Source organism: Eretmochelys imbricata, chromosome 22, assembly GCF_965152235.1.
Source record: "Eretmochelys imbricata isolate rEreImb1 chromosome 22, rEreImb1.hap1, whole genome shotgun sequence".
Classification (NCBI taxonomy): Eukaryota; Metazoa; Chordata; order Testudines; family Cheloniidae; genus Eretmochelys; species Eretmochelys imbricata.
In genome coordinates, this window is record NC_135593.1 from 1,887,419 (window position 1) to 1,909,827 (window position 22,409).

Genomic DNA, 22,409 nt, shown 5'->3' on the forward strand with positions numbered 1-22,409 from the left:
AGCAGGAGAGGACAAAAGAACATCAGAATTCAAGAAGACAGCCATGGTCAGTGGTGTCAAAGGCAGCTGATAGGTCAAGGAGGAGAATGATAGAGTATTGGCTCTGAGCTTTGCATAAGGAAAGGTCATTAGAGACTTTCACAAAAGCAGCCTCAGTGGAGTGCTCCATATGTCATCTTGAAATCTTCCCACCCCACCAGACCCTTCCTAGAGTAACCACTTCCCTACCCCTTCATTCCACCTGTCCCTCTACCCTAGTATTCCTCACTTCCAGCTAACCCAGATCACCCACCCACCCACCCTCTACAACAGCACCACTGCTGGGCCCTCCACCCCTTTTTCACCATTCCCAGTCCCCCACTTGCCCAGCTCACACCATTACCAGTTCCCAGGAGCTCCTCTCCCTGACTCCCGTCATCCTCCTCCTTCCACTGTACTCAACCATCCCTGATTCCCTCTAATCCTCCACACCTCTCTCTGCCTTGTGGCACCCCACAAACTCCAGCTGTCCATCTTCTCCCCTCCTCATGCTCCCTGCCCTCCTTTGTCTCAAGGACTCCTGAATGAGACTCTCACACTGTCTCCTAGCCTCAGGTGGCTGCACATGATTGCAACACCCTCCAGGCATTTAGAAAGTTATCACAGCAGGCCACCAGCTCCACTAGATTTAGGATTCAGCATTACTTTTTGTTTAAAGGCCAACTATTCTAATTTCTCTAAAATGTACATGCTTACTCACATTGCCATGAAATATACTGCTCATTATGTGGGTGCAGGACAGGATTAGTGGTCCAAAGACAGGGTTAATTGCTCCAGAGATTCCTGAAATACAGCCCTTCCAACACAAGCTCTTGACAAAAATCACCTTGTTCTTATAACAGTTTCTTGCACACATCTGAGGCTCAAACTATGGTTTTGATTATCCCCTGACTAAAGTCAGTCACTTGGTATCTATCTCAGCTGGTGTACAGAGCATACTGCCTCTTTGGGAAAGTGGTATTAAATAAGTTAATTATTGTACAACTTTGAACTTCAGATCAGCAAAAGCCAAACTAATAAGAACAACCACACAGGATCAGCACAATGGTCTGTCTATCCCAGTACTGTATTCTGACAGTAATCAATACCAGATGCCTCAGAGGGAATGAACAGAAGGGGGTAATTATCGAGTAATCAATCTGCTGTTGTCCACACACAGCATGTGGCAATCAGAGGCAGAGCATGGGACTGCATTTTTGACCATCTTGGCTAATAGCAGTTGATGGACCTATCCTCCATGAATTTATCAAACTTTTTTTAACCCAGTTATAATTACAGCCTTCACAACATCCCCTGGCAATGAGTTCCACAGGATGACTGTTCACTGTGTGAAGTAGTATTTCCTTTTGCTTACTATAAATTTGCTGCCTATTAATTTCATCACGTGATCCCTGGTTCTTCTGTTATGTGAAAGGGGTAAATAGCACTTCCTTATCCACTTCCCCACACCATTCATTTTCTATTCCTGTATCATATCCCCACATTGTTCATCTTGGAAAAGAGATAACTGTCTTATTATTCTCTCCTCCTATGGATGGTATTCCATACTCCAATCATGTATGTATTTATGTTTGTTTGTTTGTCCTTCTCTGTACTTTTTCCAATTCTAATATTTTTTTTTTGGACAGGGTGACTAGAACTGCATATAGTATTTAAGGTGTAGCATATCATGGACTTATACGGTGGCATTATATTTCCTAATATTCTGTTATCTTTTTTGATTGCCACTGCACATTTTGTGGATTTTTTTTAATGAACTATCCACAGTGATTCCAAGATTGCTTTCTTGAATGGCAACAGCTAATTTACACCCCATCATTTTGTATCTATAGTTGGGATATTTTTTCCAATGTCAGGTTTCAGAGTAACAGCCGTGTTAGTCTGTATTCGCAAAAAGAAAAGGAGTACTTGTGGCACCTTGGAGACTAACCAATTTATTTGATGAAGTGAGCTGTAGTTCACGAAAGCTTATGCTCAGATAAATTGGTTAGTCTCTAAGGTGCCACAAGTACTCCTTTTCTCTTTTCCAGTGTGTTACTTTGCATTTATCGACACTGAAGTTCATCTGCCATTTTGCTGCCATGTCACCCAGTTTCGTGAGATCTCTTTGTAACTCATCGCAGTCTGCTTTGGCCTTAACTATCTTCAGTAATTTTGCATCATCTCCAAACTTTGCCATCTCGTTTCCATATTTTTCCAGTTCATTTATGAATCTGCTGAACAACACTGTACAGATCCCTTAGGGACCCAACTATTTACCTTTCTCCATTGTGAATACTGACCATATATTCCTACCCGTTGTTTCCTATCTCTTAACCAGTTACTGATCCGTGACTTCCCTTTTATCCCATGACTTCTTACTTTCCTTATGAGTAATGCTATGATTTAGTCACAGAATCCATGACTTTCCGAGACCTCCATGATTTCAGTCTGCAGCGGTGGAGAGCTGCGACTGTATGGAGTACCCCACAGCTCCTGGTTGCTGCAAGCAGCGGGAACCCCGGCAGCTCTGACGCAACCCGTGGTGGGGGACCCCTGGAGCTCCTAACCCCCCACCCAGCTGCCTGATGCAGCCTGTGTGGGCACCCACAGATCCTCACAAATATTTTTAGTAAAACTCAGGGACAGGTCACGTTGTCAAAGGCGTTCTGCAAGTCCAAGTACATTATATCTACAGGACTACCCTTGTCCACAAGTTTGTTGACCCCCCCCCCCCCCCCCCGAGAATTCTAATAGATGTAGCATGATTTCCTTTAACAAAATCCACGTTAACTTCCCCAACAAATTGTGTTCATCTAGGTGTCTGATAATTCTGTGCTTTCCTACAGCTTGAACCAATGTCCCTGGTACTAAAGTTCGGTTTACTGGTTGCTAGTTGCCAGGATTGCTGCTGAAGCTTTTTAAAAATAAATTGGTATTACATTAGCTATCCCAAGTCACCTGGTATAAAGGCCAATTTAAGTGGTAGGTTACATACCGCAGTAAGTAGTTCTGCACTTTTCATATACGGGTTCCTTCAGTACTATTGGGTGAATGCCATCTAGCCCTGGTGACTTATGTTTAAATTTTCAATTTATTTGAAAACCTCCTTTATTGACACTTGTTTAGCACCTCAATCACCGAGCAGCCCCACCAATTGTCTGGCAGGCTCCCTGCTGCTGATGTACTTCAAACAATTGGTGTTCATGTCAGTGACTTTTCCTAGTTGCTCTTCAAAAGTCTTTTTTTGGACTGCCTAATTATATTTTTACACTTGACTTGGCAGAATTTTCCTCAGTAGGGTTTGACTTTCAATTTTTAAAGGATGCCTTTTTGCCTCTAATTGCCTTATTTACTCTGCTGTTTCATCTTGGTGATATTGTTTTAATCCTCTTACTGTTTGGGGTTTTTTTCCCCTTAGGAGTACACTTATTTTGAGCCTCTGACCGTGTTTTGAATAAGTTTCCATGCAGCTTGCAGGCATTTCACTTTTGTGAGCGTTCCTTTTAATTTCCATGTCACTAGCTTTCTTTTGTGTAGTTCCCCTTTCTCAAATTAAATGCTACCATGATGTTCTTCGTATTCCTACTCCCCCCCCCCCCCCCGATGTTAAATTTAATTACATTATGGTCTCTATTACAGAGGTGGGCAAACTACCAGCCCGCGGGACCATCCTGCCCAGCCCTTGAGCTCCCAGCCAAGAAGGCTAGCCCCTGGCTCCTCCCCTGCTGTCCCTCCTCCCCTGCAGTCTCAGCTCACTATGCCACCAGTGCTCTGGGCGGTGGGGTTGCGAGCTCCTGCCGGGCAGCACGTTGTTGTAAGCAAGACACGAGAAGTAATTCTTCCACTGTACTCTGTGCTGATTAGGCCTCAAGTACAGTATTGTGTCCAGTTCTGGGTGCCACATTTCAGGGAAGATGTGACCAAATTGGAGAAAGTCCAGAGCAGAGCAACAAAAATGATTAAAGGTCTAGAAAACATGACCTATGAAGGAAGATTTGAAAAATTGGGTTTGTTTCTTCTGGAGAAGAGAAGAATGAGAGGGAACATAAGTTTAAGTACATAAAAGATTGTTACAAGGAGGAGGGAGAAAAATTGTTCTTAATCTCAGAGGATAGGACAAGAAGCAATGGGTTTAAATTGCAGCAAGGCAGGTTTAGGTTGGTCAGTAGGAAAAACCTCCTAAGTGTTAGGGTGGTTAAGCACTGGAACAAATTGCCTAGGGAGATTGTAGAATCTCCATCATTGGGGATTTTTAAGAGGAGGTTAGACAAACACCTGTTAGGAATGGTCTAGATCGGGGGTCTCAAACTCATGGCCCGCGAACCTCCCCAATGTGGCCTGTGGGGCTCCAGTAGTTTTGGCCCCACCTGCCTCCCCCAGGCAATTTAAAATAGCCTGGGGCCCCAGCAGCACAGCGCAGCTGAGCAGCATCTGCCTGCTCGCCCCACATGTCTGACCCCTCCCACTTCCAGACTAGCCCCCTCCCTGCGGCACCGGGGCAGGGCTATGTTTCCACGCGCTGCCCCAACCCCAAGCGTCCCTACGGCCAATGGGAAGCTGTGCGGGTCATGCCTGGGGGCAGCAGTGCGCGGAGGCCCCCCGGCCCACCCTGTCTTGGGAGCCCCAGGTAAGCACCATACCCCGACCCCTCCTCCCACAGCCTGCACCCCCACCCCCTTCCCAATCCCCTACCCTAGACCTCCTCCCCACTCAAACTCGCTCCCAGAGCCTTAGGCAGGTGGGGGGCAGAGTTTTGGGGGATGGGTTCTAGGTGGCATGAGTGACATTATTGGCCCGCTGGGAGGATGACAAGACTGGCACTGGCCCTAAGGTAAACTGAGTTTAAGACCCCTGGTCTAGAGAATACTTAGTCCTGCCATGAGTGCAGAGGACTGGACTAGATGACCTCTCAAGATCCCTTCCAGTCCTATGATTCTATAAACTATATTAAAGCAGAGTTAAGTGCTGCCTCATGCCCTTCCAGCATGTGGAGAGTGGTGAAAGTTAGTACATCTGAAAACCAGCAAATTAAGAACTACACACCACACCTGCAAAACGAAGCTCTGCTCCTACTCCCTAACCTTGGAGCTAGCAAATGTGACTGGGAATAGGTCAGTAAGGAAGGAGCAAAGGTTTACCAACTAACCAGGGAAGTGGCAAATTTTCCATCTCTTGAAGTCTTCAACTCAACATTGGATGCTTTTCTGGAAGATATTTTCATCAAAACGCAAGGTATTCAGCTCACTTCAATGGTAACTCGAAACTGTATGGCTTGTATGATACAGAAGGTCAGACTAGATGACCTAATAGTATCTCCTGGCCTTAAAATGTACTGTTCAATAGAAGGAAAGACTAAGAACATGCCATTGTTTGTGTTGTGTTCGACAGATTTGAATACCACCACTTATCTCCATGCACTTCAGCTATGCGCACTGTGTCAACTGTAGCTTTACATGAACAGTGGAGGGAACAGTTGGAGCAGCTTGGCAGAAATGTGACTGTGATAAGAAGAGAGGTGCATGTGACTCTTGAAGGAACAGGTATTCTTCACATCAGTGCTAAGTGTTGTAGGTTGTGTCAATGAAGGTGCACGAGGGTGTGTTCTTGCCACGAGGGTTGTCAGCAGTCTGGTGGCATATGTGCTAATGGTCTCCAATGCTCAGTGAGGATAAGTGAAGGAATCCAGAGTGTAAGGGTAAAGGGGTGGTGACAATCTGAAAGTCTAAGATGGATAGTGTGCAGTGGACTCAGTGTTTGAGTACAGGCCAGGGGTAGGTAGCTTCTGTTCCCTACACTGGACCTAACCAAGTTTTGCCTTTGCAAAGAGAAGGTGTTGGACTTTGTGTTATCCTGCTCCCGTCCTCTGTTTCCAAAGTGTTGTGTAGCAGGGGAGGGCAAAGTGCTAGTATAAGTGTCATTGGCCTGTTGGAGTGTTGCTGAAACAGGGCACAATTTGAGGTTGCATTGAGGGAGTTGTGAACCTTAGTTCTTCTTTCCCATTCTAATAACCGAGAGGACAGGAATCCTTACCCAGCGAGCTCACATTCTCATAGTTCTCCTGCATGACGTCTCTGTAGAGGGCTCTCTGAGCGGGGTCCAGCAGAGCCCATTCTTCTTCGGTGAAATACACAGCCACCTCCTCGAAAGCCATTGGCCCCTGAAAGAGCAACAGCCCCTCACTCAGTACCTACTGCCAACCCCACTACTCACAGGGGAGGAGGGCCAATCACTTGGGGTGTGGGTGGAACTATGCTGCCTGCCTCCCACAGCTTCCATCACATGACAGCAGCCAGAAAGCATCAAAGGGAAGGGAGGAAAAAGAGCACCCCCACTCCTCCCAGCAGAGAGAGGGGGAAGGAGTCTTCATATTCATCACTCACCTACGAGCCAGAGGCTGATACAGGAGATGGAGCCCCCAGCAGGGTCCAGGGACAACCCCCTGATGCAAATTGCAACATCCTCCTCATTGCCAGCAGCTGGAGAGGAGGGGATGGAGTATATTCCCTAGGCCTCACTGGTAGGTGCCCCTTTACTTCTCACAGCAGCCGCTGGCTAGTATTAAAGTCTGGTAAGTTTCCCTAGCCCAGTCTGGGGAGGTGGGCGGTTGTTTTCTGCATGACTAATTAGGGAATTCCCACCCACAAATCATAGGGGTCTGTTGCTGAGATCTAGGCATCACGGTAAACAAATCTTAGCAGGTTTATCATAGCCTGGCCCCCTCCCTTTCTCCACTCTGTGTATTTCCTGACCCCTCCCACTTCCAGACTAGCCCCCTCCAAAGAGCCCACCTCCTCTGTATTTACTGCTCTTCTCCCTCCAAAGAGAACCCACCAGCAACTCCCTGATAATCCCTACCTCAAATGGCTCCACTGCAGCCATTTCCCTTCCCTGGTCCCTGGAAGGACAGAATGAGCTGGAGCAAAACATGGATGTTACGCTGCAGCCTGTTAAGGCAAAAAGGGCAATTGGGGACATATCAGAACAGGAAATAACTTCACAGCACAAGTCCCCCCAGGATCTTTCCCTGCACATGGATGAACAGAACAATTCAAAACAGTGATGGAGGAGGGGGGGCTTTATCTACCTAGATATCTGTTAGAAAAGGAATTCAAGCAAACGCAAAGTGTCCAATAAGTTCTTGGAATGTACAGGGGACACCTGTTTTCTTTGAGAGGATGGAAGCATAATCATAAGTGGTTCACTGACAAACTGGGAGGCTGTATCTAACGTGGTCCCACAGGAACCAATCCTTGATCTGCTACTACTCAATATCTTCCTTAATGACTTGGATAATGGAGGGGAAAGTGTGCTTATTAAATTTTCAGATGACACCCAACTGGGAGAGTTGTAAACATGTTGGAGAACAGGATTAGAATTCAAAATGACCTTTATAAATTAGAGAATTGATCTGAATGAACAAGATGAAATTCAATAAAGGCAAGTGCAAAGTACTACATTTTAGGGAAGGAAAATCCAATGCACGACTACAAAATAGGGGCTGACTGGCTAGGGGGCAGTACTACTCAAAAGGATCTGGAGGTTATAGTGAATCACAAATTGAATCTAAGCCAGCCATGTGACTCAGTTGTGACAAAGGCTAGTTCAGTACTGGAATAGGTTACCGAGGGAGGTTGTGGAATCGCCACCACTAAAGGTTTTTAAGGATTGGTTGGACAAACACCTCAGTATTGGGGGCTGGACTAGATCATCTCATGGTTCATTTCAGCCCTACAGTTCTCAGATTCTATTCTGAGGAAATGTTTGGTCATTTTACTGACCTGGCCCATCCCACCAGCACTAAACAACAGAGATATTTTGAAATCCTACCAGTAACAAAGTCTGGGAACCAAATACAAGACAAGAGCAGAACAAAAGGAGTGACTTTGGGGGATTTCCCCTGATATTATCCCCAGGGAAGCACACTCCCACAGCCGGGGGCACAGTCAGAGTCAGGAATTGGCTTTTCCTCTCCCTGCATTTCACCTTGTTCACTGGAAAGTGAATCTGCCCAGGGATGCTGCAGTAAGTGTGTGTGGGAAAGTCAGAGATCTGGGAATCTCTCCCTAATTATTTCTCCCACTGCCCCTATCAATCTCTCTCTTTTTCTCCTTGTGTTTCCAATCTCCTGTCCTGCCCCCTCTGGCAGACAGCCAGACAGCCATTCCTGGGTGTTCGCTCTCCTGTGGCTGGATTGGCTCCTGCAATTGCTAAGGGGAGGAGAGTTGTGGGGTGAGGAGGGGCTGTTTGTACACAGTCACTTTCATACCCATCCCCAGCAGGTTCCCTGAGGTCTCTATCAATCACCTGGAGTCTCTGCTTCAGATGTTGGTGTGGGCAGAGCCTAGGGCTGGCCCGTGGAGCTAATTACAGCTGGAGAAAGTCCTCACCTTGCCTGGGCATAGAGGAAGCTTCACTCCAAGTCACTTCCAAGCCCAGACCCCACCGGGGGAGCAGCAGCTGCTCAGTCTGGGCTCCCAGATCACAATGCAGGCAGCAGTGTCTGACCCAGGAAGCTCAACCCCAATATCTTAAGACGAGAGAGAGACACAGTCAGACAGAGACAGAGGGATCTTCCCCCCTCTCACTCCTTTAGAACAACTGATACCCCCACCCCCCAGGGACATATCCTGATTTTATTTGCCCCCATGTTAATCTGGAGTCACTCCATGTTCTTCCTTGAAGTGTCTCTTGATTAACACTGGTCTCAGTGAGACCAGAAACATGGCTCAGGAGGGATGAGGCCAGAGTCCTTTCCTCCTCCCTCATTCCCTCCTTTTCTTCTGAGAACAGCAACAGTTTTCCCTCCAAAACCTGAAATTCCTCCAGTTTTGAAAATGGGGAGAGAAGCAAAGTCTGTCGTGATTTCATATCAGTATTTGATAAATGGATAGGGAGTTATCAGCTGCGCCTCCCAGCCATTCACACGGGATGGGGGGAGCCCTGGGCGAGGCTTCTTTAACAGGAAAATGGATGGCATGGAGGAGCCAAATTTTTTAAGACATTTCCATGCTCAGTGACTGGCAGATAATGGCCAATAGGTACCTACTCCCGAGATGATTACGTCTCAGCGCTGGGTGAAGCAACCCCTCATGGAGACCAATTGTCATGGGGGTTTGGGATACTGCTGGTGAACATGATGAGGGGAAAGTGAGAGGCTAATACAGTAGCATGGAGATTCTCAGCCACTCTGGGTACAGCCTGGACAACAAGGAGCCAGGCACAGACTGAGCCATCGTCCTGTGCCCACTGAGGAAAAGAAAAGGGTCCAGCCAACTGTTCTGTGAGCAGCTGGGAAACCCCATTCCCCCAAACAGGGGGAGGCCTCTGGCTTTGGTGTATATTAAATATGGGATAAGTCACTTTCATCAGCAAACACTGTAATGAAGATAAAGGGGGAAAGAAATGAGTCTCAAATGAGAGGAGAAAGCTGACCATTTAACTCCCTGCAACCGTCAGGATGGAGAATGACTAAGACAGGGGTGGGCAAATTACAGCATGTGGGCCAGATCCGGTCCCTCAGGGCTTTGGATCCGGCCCACAGGATTGCCACCCCCGTGGCGCCGTGGGCCCCATACTGCTCCCAAAGCAGCCGGCACCACGTCCCTGCGACCCCCGGTGGGCGGGGGAGGGGAGAGGCAGGGGGCTCCAGACACCACCCCCCACAGCTCCCATTGGCCGGGAACAGGGTACCACAGCCAATGGGAGCTTTTGGGGAGGTGCCTGGAAGCACAGCAAGCGCAACGCATGTGGAGCCCTCTGCCACCCCTCCCCCAGAGATGTGGTGTCGGCCGCTTCCGGAGTGGTGCAGGGAGCCTGCTCTGGCCCCGATGCGCACCGCTGCCAGCCGGATCCACTCCAGGTAAGCGGCACCAGGCCAGAGCCTGAACCCCTCCTGCATCCCAACCCCGTGCCCTAAGCCCCCTCCCACACCCCTGCCCTGAGCACCCTTGTGCACCCCAACCCCATTCCCTGAGGCCCCTCATATGCCCCAAGCCCCTCCATTGTCCCAACCCCTTGCTCTGAGCCCATTCCTGCACACCGCACCCCCTCCCACCCCCTGCACTCCCTCCCGCACCCCAACCCCCTGCCCTGCATGCAAATTCCCCACCCAGATGTGGCCCTCAGGACAAAAAGTTTGTCCACCCCTGGACTAAGGCAACAAATTCCCTCCAAAATAGGAGAACTCGCTGCAACTAAACCTCGGAACGTCTCCTAACATGAGAGGCTTTTTAGCAGACATTTAATAATTACATGGAAAACGACAATATCTGACAGCTGATGTCTATGTTAAGTCATTAAAGAGAAAAGGGTGGAAATCTGGAGAATTTTGGATCAATTTTCACAAAGTAGAGCAGAAAGTGGAAAAAATGTGAAGAATTTTATATCGATAGTCAATAGTAGGTAAAGAGGTAAAATGAGAGTGAATTTCATATTGTTATTTGACAAATTGAGAGAAAATGGAAACCTTTTCTAAATATATTCAAAAATTTGAAAAAAGGTCAAAATCTGAGGATATTTTATGTTAATTCATTATTAATGAGACATGGAAAAAATCTCAGGGAATATTAAATTAGAAATAGATAACTAGAGAGAAAGGAGGGCAAGATTTTAGGATATTCTCCGGAAGAAGAGATCTGTGTGTAACTCAGAAATGTGTCTCTTTCACCAATTGAAGTGGATCCAATAAAAGATATTACCTCACCCATCTTCTCTTTCTAAATGCAAAGCAATGCACATTGGAGAGAGAAACTAGAGCTACTTATAAACATTATTGCGTGGTAAATTAACTGTCACCTGTAGCCCATATAGCTAGCTTTAGCATTTATTTTATGCAGCAGTAATGCAAGGAACCCACAGGCCTGTCTCCTGTACAACACTGGCATCAGCAGTTAGCATAAGCCTTGAGGTCTATGAACTCTGGCACAGATAAATGGCCTAAGGGTCAGCCCTAAGGTTTGGGGAACTGGAAATAGAGTGTCTAAGGGGGGATTTCATCAGTAAAGACACCAGCCGACCAAAGGAACATGAGCTAACACGGGCTTTCGGATAGAACATCCACAGACGTCTGACCACAGGAGTGCCATGGCAACGTATTGACATATGTGACACTAAGATAAGATCATTAATACACTAACCTACAGGAGCACATCCCAACATTAGTAGGGAGAGGAAATACAAATGAGGAAGAGTGGAGAAACCCCTACTGAACATGCATTACACCTAGCAATGTCAGCATAACATATTCTAGGCTACACAACTCAGGAAAGGGATCTGCATGTTGCTGTAGACAGATCAATTAAAAGGTCCACTTAATGCACAGCTGCCAGCAAAAAAGTTAACATGTTAGGATTCATAAGGAATGGGATGGAGAATACCACCAAACATTTGTATATAAACCAAGGGAGCAACCTCTAATATCCTGGATCACCATGGCTACTACAGCACTGCACACAGGATATTTTATATCAATCTTTCAGAATTGGGGAAGAAATAGGTCTAAAAAGAAACATTTGATAATGAGAAAAACACATGTGGATCTGAAGAGAATTTATATTAAGTAAGTGAAAGTAGTTGGACAGTTTGACTGGATTGTATATGGAAGTTCAATAAACAGAGAGTAATAATTTTCCCCCCACTCACACCATTCACGTGGGCAGCAGGGAGCTCTTTGGGGAGGTGCTTTAAGAGGGTACGTGAGGGTAATATGGAGCAGGAAAACTCCCTGGCAGTAGGGAGGAGGCAGCAGCAGGGGCAGGCAGGTGACTGGCACCTGGGGGGAGCTGTGTTGGGCAGTTGGGAGTAGCAGTAACCTGGACTGTGTAACCTTGGGCTGGACAGTCTCCACTGGGGATTTTTTCCTCCTGTCCCCTTCCTTGCCTTGTTGCTGGCAGAGAATGGCCACCCCATCCCACCCCAGAGGCAGCTGTGTCTCAGGGCTCTGCAAGCTGCACCCATTAAGCCCCTTCTCATTTGGAGAATGATTCAGGACAATTTCCCGAAGAAAGAAAGAAAATTTGCTGCAGGTCATACGGGAGGGAAAATATCCCAAATCTGAGATTGTTAAATTAACATTGGAGAATTAAAGAGAAAATGGGGCAAACTCTGAAAAGGAGAATAGAGAAAGTGTCGATAATTGCTCCATCAGTACTGACCCTTCATGGAGCCATTGCTGCTTTTACACCTGAAAGGAGACTTCCTTTCTCTGACTCCTGCCCATGGGGCCATGGTCGGACGTGGTGACCCAGAGAAGCTGACTGGGGGCTGATGCAAGGTAAGCAAAACCGAACCAGCCTCCCAGGGTATTGGGTTGGAAGCCGGTATGGGCAGTGGGCCTGGATTCCCCTACATCAGTGGTTCTCAACAAGGGGTATATGTACACCTGGGAGTACGCAGAGGTCTTCCAAGGGGTATGTCAACTCATCTAGATAATTGTCTAGTTTTACAACAGGCTACATCAGTGGTTCTCAAATTTTTGTACTAGTGACCCCTTTCACATGGAAAGCCTCTGAGTGTGACCCCTTCTTATAAATTAAAAGCACTTTTTATATCTTTAACACCATTATAAATGCTGGCGGCAAAGCAGGGTTTGGGGTGCAGGCTGACAGCTCGCGACCCCCCTCCCCTTGTAAGAGCCTTGTGATGCCCTGAGGGGTCCCAACGCCCAGCTTGAGAACCCCGGGCTACATAAAAGCACTAGGGAAGTCAGTACAAACTAAATGTCCATACAGACCATGGCCTGTACATACTGCTCTGCACACCGTGCACTGAAAGGTAAGAGCAGTGTGCGCATTCCCGCGGGCGTATTTTATAATTAGATGATAAAAAGGAGAAAGACACCAGCCGCGTTCAGCCAGAGCGCGCTGTGACAGGCGGCGATTTCCAGACCGGAGACCTGGGGTCTGCAAGTGAACCGCTGCCGCCTCCAGCCCTGGGCTCGCCCCTTCGGCAGGAGACCCCCGCTCCGACTGCCAGAGGCTGGGCGGGGTGGGGGTGGGACGCGGCCCAAGACCCCTGGGCGCAGCCGGGCCCGGCCCGGAGATCTCGGGACACGAGAGTTCGCGTTAGCAGCCTGAGGGCCGGGCGCCGGCCGCGGGAGGGCGAGGGCGCAGAGCCGGGCGCCGGCCGGCCGGGACTGGGGGCGGCGGGGGCAGCGGGGGCAGGAGGAGACGCGAGGTTATGGCGGCGGCGGCCGGGGGGGGCAGGCTGATCCCGAGACCCTTCCTTACCTGGGCTCCAGAGGGCGGAAGAGCCCCGGGGCAGGCTGGGAGTTGTAATTCCTGGCTCCTCTCAGAGCGGAAGTGACGAGTCAGTTGCTCAGGCAACGCGCGCGCCCCCTACCGCGGGAAGCGGAAGTGCGCCGTCTGCCCACGCGCTCCCTCCCGATGCACAGTGGGAAGCGTAGTTCTCTCTCTCAAGCTCTCAAGTGGTCAGTTTGGATGAGCCATTGCCAGCAGGAGAGTGAGTTTGGGGGGGCGAGAAAACCTGGATTTGTGCTGGAAATGGCCCACCTTGATTGTCATACGCATTGTAGGGAGAAAGAACTGGAGGACTTGTGGCACCTTAGAGACTGACCAATTTATTTGAGCGTGAGCTTTCGTGAGCTACAGCTCACTTTAGATTGGTTAGTCTCTAAGGTGCCACACGTCCGCCTTTTCTTTTTGTGAATACAGACTAACACGGCTGCTACTCTGAAACCTGTCGTTGTAGCGAGAGTGGTCACTTTGGATGGGCTATTGCCAGCAGGAGAGTGAGTTTGTGGGGGGGGGGGGCGAGAAAACCTGGATTTGTGCTGGAAATGGCCCAACTTGATTATCATACACATTGTAAGGAGAGTGGGCACTTTAGATAAGCTATTACCAGCAGGAGAGTGGGGTGGGAGGAGGTATTGTTTCATGGTCTCTGTGTGTATATAATGTCTTCTCTATTTTCCACAGTATGCATCCGATGAAGTGAGCTGTAGCTCACGAAAGCTCATGCTCAAATAAATTGGTTAGTCTCTAAGGTGCCACAAGTCCTCCTGTTCTTTTTGCGAATACAGACTAACAGGGCTGTTACTCTGAAATCTCTCAAGCTCGGCCTTCTATGGGAGGAGGGGCCGCATGCGCCGGGCGGGCAGGACAGAGGCTGCGCCTCGCGGCCCCCGGGGATCTGCTTCCGGGCGGAGCGCGCACCTGGGCGGGGCCGGAGCCGCTGCCTTCACGCTAGTGCTGCCGCTGGGGTCAGTCTCCGGCGCCTTTCCGCGAGGCTGTCGCGGGCGCGCGCTGCGGCCGTTGGGCTCCGCGGCGCAGCTTGGAACCCTGCTGGCACCCGAAGCGGGGGTGTGCTGATCAGTCCCCGGCCCGAGGGAGAATCGCGCCCCAGCGCTGCTGCGGGTGGCGGCCGACGATGAAGGGAGGGTCCCATCTGCACAGACTCGGTTAATGATTTATTGTTGAGTCCGATTTTGGTGGCTGAAGTGAGGGAGGCCCTGAGAGTGTTTCCTAAAGAACAGGAGGACTTGTGGCACCTTGCAGACTAACCCATTTATTTGAACATAAGCTTTCATGACTACAGCTCACTTCATCGGATGCCGTAGCTCAGGAAAGCTTATGCTCAAATAAATGGGTTCGTCTCTAAGGTGCCACAAGTCCTCCTGTTCTTTTTGCGAATACAGACTAACACGGCTGCTCCTCTGAAACCTTTCCTAAAGATAGTGCCCCAGGCCCGGTAAGGTTACAGCGAATGATTTATGGGATATTTTTAACTTAGACACTTTAATCCGCACTAAGATTTTTAATATATGGTTTTTAAATTGGCAACTCCTGGATATTTTTTAAAGAAAATAGAACTATTTTAATCCCAAAAGTGCAAAAGGAGAAAGAATTTATGAAACTATCCTCATGGAAACGGTGAACAATAGGACCTGTGTGGAGAAGGCTGTATACGAGTATTTTAGCTAAAAGATTGACAATTACAGTTATAATTTGCAAAAAGGGCGCTCCAGGATGCGAAGAAAATATTTCAATTTTAGATAATTTAATAAGGGGAGCAAAGTGGAATGGAGATGAATTAGCTATAGTATTTGTTGGTTTGGCTAAGGCTTTGATTCGGTGGGACATGGGCATATCATGTCCGGCCTGAAAAGATTTGGGATTGATGAACACTTTATAGAAATTCTAAGGGACCTATATGATAATTACACTGCTGGGGTTTGAGTGGGTGATAAAAGTACTGAGTCTATTTGAATAAGGAGTGGGGTCGAACAAGCTGACTCTTTATCTCCAATTTTATTTAATATAGCCATGGATCCCTTGTTACCTAAATTGGAATCTGAGGGCTCGAGGTTTTATGTTCAAAGGAATAGTGTCACGTCATTGGCATTTGCCGATGATGTGGCAATTTTAAGTGGCTCTTATCGGGATGGCTAAAAATCTAGGGATTTTAGACTGCTTTTTAGAAATACTAATCTATGGTTTAATGTGAAAAAGACTAAAGGGATTCACATATTAGCAAAATATAAGAACTATGTGATCAACCCCAAGGATAATTGGAAATTAGGTACTGAAATTATTGACTATGTATATCTAGGAAAATTTTAAAAATACTTGGGGGTGAGGATAGACCCTTGAATAGGGTTTGGAGGAATGTCTCTTAAGGGTAAATTGATTGAATGGAGTGAGAGCTTGATGAAGGCTCCTCTTAAACCCACTCAAAAATTGATGATTTTACAAACATATTTTACCAAGGTTGTTTTGTAATTGAGCCTCCTTCTTATATTTTACGCGAACTTGATGTTTTAGTTAGGAAAGTAGTTAAACAGATTTTACACCTCCCACAGAGTACCACTGATGGGTTATTTTATGCAAGGGGAAGAGATGGAGGGCTTGCACTAACTAAGTTTAGTGTACAAATATCTAATATGCTCATTCGTAAATGGAGAAGGCATACTGTGTCTAGGGACGATTGGATAGATTTATCCTTTGTGTATACCTGTGAAATTTAATTTGATAAAATATTGATTCTTAGTGCAGCTACAGCAAATCTTAAGAAGCGGAGAGAGGAGGAATGTATTAGATGGTGTAACGAGATGTCAGGGGATAGGTATCAAGTATTTTAGAAATGATACAATTAATAATTCAATTTTGAAAAGATCTTGTATGATTAAATCTTCCTCGCTGATTGCCGGATTACAGTTAAGGGCTAATCTTTATCCAACAAGGGAGATATTGGCAAAAGGTAGAGAGGGACTAAATGCCATGTGCAGATGGTGCAGAAAGGTTAGGAAAACAGTACCACATATATCTGGGCAATATTTTAAAACTAAGGATGCTCGGCTAAGAAGACACAATAGGGTAGTCTCTGTGGTAATTGATAACATTTGCAAATTGGGGTGGAAATCAATAGTAGAACCTCATTTGAGAAATAGAGAAGGAAATTTGCAAAAGCCAGATATTGTTTTCGTAGAAGGGGATACTGCAGTGGTGGTTGATGTAACAGTTCATTAGGAAGATAATGCCAGGAGTTTGGAAAGAGCCCACAGGGAGAAGGTTGCCTATTACTCCGAGTTGGAGGACGACATTAAGAAGATATCGGGAGGCAGAAATGTCCACTTCTTTGGCCTTGTAATTGGGACTCGTGGCCAGTGGAGCAAAGGAAATGACTTTTATAGATTCATAGATATTAAGGTCAGAAGGGACCATTATGATCATCTATTTTGACCTCCTGCACAATGCAGGCCACAGAATCTCACCCACCCACTCCTGTGATAAACCTCTCACCTATGTCTGAGCTATTGAAGTTCTCAAATTGTGGTTTAAAGACTTCAAGGAGCAGAGAATCCTCCAGCAAGTGACCCGTGCCCCATGCTACAGAAGGAGGCGAAAAACCTCCAGGGCCTCTGCCAATCTGCCCTGGAGGAAAATTCCTTCCCCACCCAAAATATGGTGATCAATTGAACCCTGAGCAGATGGGCAAGATTCAACAGCCAGATACTCAGGAAATAATTCTCTGTAGTAACTCAGATCCCACCCCATCTAACATCCCATCACAGGCCATTGGGCATATTTACCATGAATATGTAAAGATCAATTATTTGCCAAAATTATGTTATCCCATCATACCACCTCCTCCATAAACTTATTGAGTTTAATCTTAAAGCCAGATAGGTCATTTGCCCCCACTGCTTCCCTTGGAAGGCTATTCCAAAACTTCACTCCTCTGATGGTTTGCAGACTTGTTTTATATGCCACTGCAGATATGATGGCTATGTTCAGTGACAAGTAGTGATCCTGGAGGTCCATTCGGTGTATCCTACTATTATTTAAACTTTAGTCATTTCTCCATATTTTAATTTTAATGGATTATTGGTTGTCCGTACCTCTATATCCATTTGCTACTTACTCACCAGTTCCTTAATATAAAAAGAAAAGGAGTACTTGCGGCACCTTAGAGACTAACCAATTTATTTGAGCATAAGCTTTCGTGAGCTACAGCTCACTTCATCGGATGCATTCAGTGGAAAATACAGTGGGGAGATTTATATGCATAGCATAAGCTTTCGTGAGCTACAGCTCACTTCATCAGATGCATAATTCGATAGCTGTAGCTCACGAAAGCTTATGCTCAAATAAATGTGTTAGTCTCTAAGGTGCCACAAGTACTCCTTTTCTTTTTGCGAATACAGACTAACACGGCTGCTACTCTGAAACCTTCCTTAATATAGTGGTTTTAACTCATTAATAAATACTAATGCAAGCAGAGTCAGGATGAGCTCTACCCTGACATCTGGTGGTGAGTTGTGGTGGGTTGTGGAAAATAACTTCAGGGGCTGATCTCATTTGCATAGGCACACCCACCCTACCCAGATGGTCACTTTGGCTGCTGTAGGATCCCCAGTTTCTCTTATTGGGGCAGGAAGAATAAACTGTTATTATCCTGATTGTGTGAATTAAGGACAGTGGAATTGTACTTGGCCTTTTGTTATGATGGAGGGACTCGCCATCAACAAAGCAGCACTTGCTAGGCAGGGTCATGGGTTCCAAAACCCAGTGAATTGAGAGAGAGAGGTGCAGGTATTGGTATTAATATTAATATCTGGTGGTATGGGGCCCTCAGGGAGGGCCTTACATGCCAATTGTACTGTCTCCTCTCTCCACTGTGGAATATCAGAGCTAGTTTTGATTCCATTATGAGTCTAGTTACAGGCTGCTGAGCTGAATTCACTTTGGGCCAATGATGCTGTCAAGGTTCCTCCCCCACTCTGAACTCTAGGGTACAGATGTGGGGACCTGCATGAAAAACCTCCTAAGCTTATCTTTACCAGCTTAGGTCAAAACTTCCCCAAGGTACAAAATATTCCACCCGTTGTCCTTGGACTGGCCGCTACCACCACCAAACTAATACTGGTTACTGGGGAAGAGCTGTTTGGACGCGTCCTTCCCCCCAAAATACTTCCCAAAACCTTGCACCCCACTTCCTGGACAAGGTTTGGTAAACAGCCTCACCAATTTGCCTAGGTGACTACAGACCCAGACCCTTGGATCTTAAGAACAATGAATAACCCTCCCAACACTTGCACCCCCACCCTTTCCTGGGAAATGTTGGATAAAAAGCCTCACCAATTTGCATAGGTGACCACAGACCCAAACCCTTGGATCTGAGAACAATGAAAAAGCATTCAGTTTTTTACAAGAAGACTTTTAATAAAAAATAGAAGTAAATAGAAATAAAGAAATCCCCCCTGTAAAATCAGGATGGTAGATAACTTACAGGGTAATTAGATTCAAAAACATAGAGAACCCCTCTAGGCAAAACCTTAAGTTACAAAAAAGATACACAGACAGAAATAGTTATTCTATTCAGCACAATTCTTTTCTCAGCCATTTAAAGAAATCATAATCTAACACATACCTAGCTAGATTACTTACTAAAAGTTCTAAGACTCCATTCCTGGTCTATCCCTGGCCAAGACCCAGCATACAGACTGACACAGACCCTTTGTTTCTCTCCCTCCTCCCAGCTTTTGAAAGTATCTTGTCTCCTCATTGGTCATTTTGGTCAGGTGCCAGCGAGGTTACCTTTAGCTTCTTAACCCTTTACAGGTGAGAGGAGCTTTCCCCTGGCCAGGAGGGATTTCAAAGGGGTTTACCCTTCCCTTTATATTTATGACAGATGCACCAGCACTGAGGCTCCCCTACTACAAGTTGAAATCACTGAGTACTGTGTTAAGTGGGGGTGGGGGCTGAAGATGTATTGAGGAGCAGTTCGTCGGACAGCTGAGGCAGCTACGGGACAACTGGTGAAGCGGAGCAGTCTGCGGGACGGCTGGAGCGGCTCACGGGATGGCTGGCAGAGCAGAGTGGCTGGCGGAGTGGAGCAGTTTGCGGGACGGTTGGTGGAGCAGAGTAGAGTGGAGCCCCAGGGAGAGGCAGGGCAGTTGGCTTTGGACCACGTAAGCTGCCCCTGACCCCCCCCCCCTTTCCACCCAGGCTGGGAAGTAAAACTCTGCAAATAAACTTTAGAACTCTGGGGCTGCACTGACCAGGGTCAGAGACTTTTGGGTTGTTGGAGTTTTGGGACTTTGGGTGACTTTTGGGTTGCTGGACTCCAGAACCAAAGGGAAAGGACACAGCCCAGTTTGCTTGCGGTGGGTTATGAACCCTGTTGGTGGAGTTTCCCCAACGTAATGCCACATTGTTTCTCTCTGTTATTAAAAGTCTTTTGCTACACGCAGACTCTGTGCTTGCAAGAGGGGAAGTATTGCCTCCTAGAGGCGCCTGGGGGAGTGATATATGTATTTGTCCTGGGTCACTGGGTGAGGGCTCGAGCCGGTTTTGCATTGTGTTATTGGAACAGAACCCCTAGATACTGAACCCGGCCCCTGTTGCTGCCAACTCTGATGGGCAGAAGGGTTATACTTATAAATTTGGATTGATATCCTATTTAAAAAAATTGTTTTAACTGGATTTGGATACAGACTGGCTGTGTATAGTAACCAGGAAAGGGCAGGTAGTCACACCTGTACATAAGTAGCCAAATGCCTCATCATCTTATTAGTGACACGCATGAATGGATGAACAAGATTCCCACTGTCCCTACCTATTATCTAGCAAAACCACAGCCAAGGGAATGAGCTTGGCAGAATCGGTGGGGAAAGAAGACCCTGTTGAGCTTGACCCTAGTCTGGCACTGTGAAGAGACATGAGAGGTGTAGAATAAGTGGGAGGCCTCTGATGAAATACCTCTACTCTTATCGTTTTTTCACTTACCCAGGGCAGCAAGCCCCAAGGGGCTCTTGCTTCTGGCTCCAAGTGCCCGGCATGTGCCAGTTGCGACCTGCTCCGGGGACAGTGTCAGGTGGGGAGTTTGACTGGGGTGGTACACCTGTCAAACCATAATGCAGGTGTCCTAAGGTGAGCTCAGGGAGGACAGAAACCTGTGGAGCAGAAGGGCAAAAGCTCACTTGGTCTTGATTTTCAGTATGAATACAGACCATAAAAGCTTAATAGTCGAGACAGAGCAGGTCCGGGCGGAGGCTTAATAGTCGTCTCCCAGGGGGTCTGGGGGGAGGCCTAGTAGTCATCCCCTGGGGGTAGGCTTACTAGTTGTCCCCTGGAAAGCTGAGAAGGGAGTACCCAGGTCTGGCAGAGAGCGGAAGCACCATCCCACAGTTCTCGTGGGGTCGAAGAGCTCCCTCTGGCAGCTTGGTCTGGGGCCCCTGCAGAGGAAGCCAGGGAGGGGTGGGGAGCCGGAGCCCGACTCCCCAGCCCTGGGTGCCCCTCAGGCTTGGCTAGGCATGAGTGGCCAAGCCGTGATGGCAGTCTAGGTCAGGCCAGGCATCGGTTCAAGACCCCAGGGAAAAGGGCTGGAAATTTTTCTAAATCCCCACTTGGCTACCAGGTCGACCCCAGTCTAGCAAACAGGTTGACCTGATGGCTGGAAGTTTTGTGGTACTATCACGGATGTTCACAGGAGGGGAGAACCCAGGCAGCCCTGGCCTGGCTTGGTTGGCCACGACTGATTCTGGGGTGGTGCCTGCTCCCAGTGGCAAGGTGCAGGGGGGCTGAGTGACACCACGCGAGTCCGCCCCAGGGCCGGGTGTGCCATTTTAGGTGCTGTGGGTCCCCCTTGGAGGAGGCTGCACACCCGCTATCCAGGCCTCGCTTGGGTGGCTGCTGGAGGATTTGTGGTGGTTTTGCAGGCCAGCGGCTGGGTGCAAGAGGGGGCAAGCGACTCCGGGCGAGTCCACCCAGGGCCAGGGGAGTCTTCTGCAACTTTGGGGGCTGTGGGTCCCCAGTGGAGGAAGCCGTGGGGAGGGAGCCATACACCCACTGCCCAGACCCGTGACCTCCAGCTGTGACCTCTGACTTAGCGGAACCAGGGGCTGAGGAGCGATGAGGAGCTTTCTGGGGCCCCTGTCCTTCCTCCCCAGGCGAATTCACATCCTCTTGGTGAGGCATTGGCCTCCACTGGGGTGGACCGAGGGGCCAGACGTGTGGGAAAGAACAAAGAAAATGCTGAAACCGCAGTGGACAGAAAGAAAGAAAACGAGAGAGCTGGCTCAGATTGGGAAAAGCTGCCTACAGCACCTGGGATTCCCATGCTGTGGTTGGGTGGGGTGGGGGTGCTGGGGAAAGTCATGCTTCCAGGGGCCTGATTGTGTCCTGCGGGAGCCACCCGCCACCGCTGCAGCTGGAAATGTTGAGCCCCGGTCGCATTGCCGTGTAGCAGGTCCCCCGTCTCTCATCGGCCCGATCCTTTTTTCCCTTTCAGGCTCCGGGGCTGGGCCTGGCTGGGAGGTGGGGATCGGAGCTGCCTTTGGCCACAGAACCTTCTCTGCAAATCCTCCCTGCACAGCCCTCCTTGGAGGCGTCGGGGAAATTTCTTTTTCAGACTTCCAGGGGCCCAATCCTGTGCGCGGGGAGGGGGAGAAGCAGTCCCTCGCTGCCGCTGGGGACCGTGAGCCCCGAGCTGCTTGCCTGACTGCCGGGTCCCAGGCTTGGTGGGCCTGATCCTTTTTTCCCCCACAACGGTTCCAGCGGCTCCCTCAGCTGGTTCGGACCCTGACCGTTGGGCTGAGTCTGGTCTGCCACGAGGAAACGGTCTAAGTCCCCACCTGGACACCAGGTCAATCCCAGCTCCCAGTGGCCACCTCATTAACCCCGGGACAGTTCAGCCACCTCGTCAACCCTAGCTGTCACCTGGCCCCCAGGTCAACTCCAGCTCCCACCCTGCCCCCAGGTCAACGCGGAGCTCCCTTCGGCCATCAGAGCCCCCTCCCTGGGTAGCCTTTCTCAGAGGTGGGAGAAAGGAAAAGAAAAATATTTTGGATTTCCGGGGGCCCGATTCTGTCCACAGTGGGGAGCAGCCCCTCGCTGCGGCCGGGGTTGGTGAGCCCTGGGAGACTTGCC

The 22,409-nt window shown here is 48.4% G+C and overlaps 1 protein-coding gene across 1 annotated transcript in view; it reads right to left on the reverse strand.

Annotated features, from left to right (window-relative positions):
- Positions 1-13,288, reverse strand: part of LOC144278447 (uncharacterized) — a 46,444-nt gene extending 33,156 nt beyond the window's left edge. Inside the window, 4 exon segments of the mRNA XM_077839748.1 lie at positions 6,052-6,178; positions 6,877-6,965; positions 8,409-8,548; positions 13,248-13,288. Coding sequence (XP_077695874.1) covers positions 6,052-6,178; positions 6,877-6,965; positions 8,409-8,421 — 229 coding nt within the window. The 5' untranslated portion in view covers positions 8,422-8,548; positions 13,248-13,288.
- Positions 13,289-22,409: the final 9,121 nt, after the last annotated feature.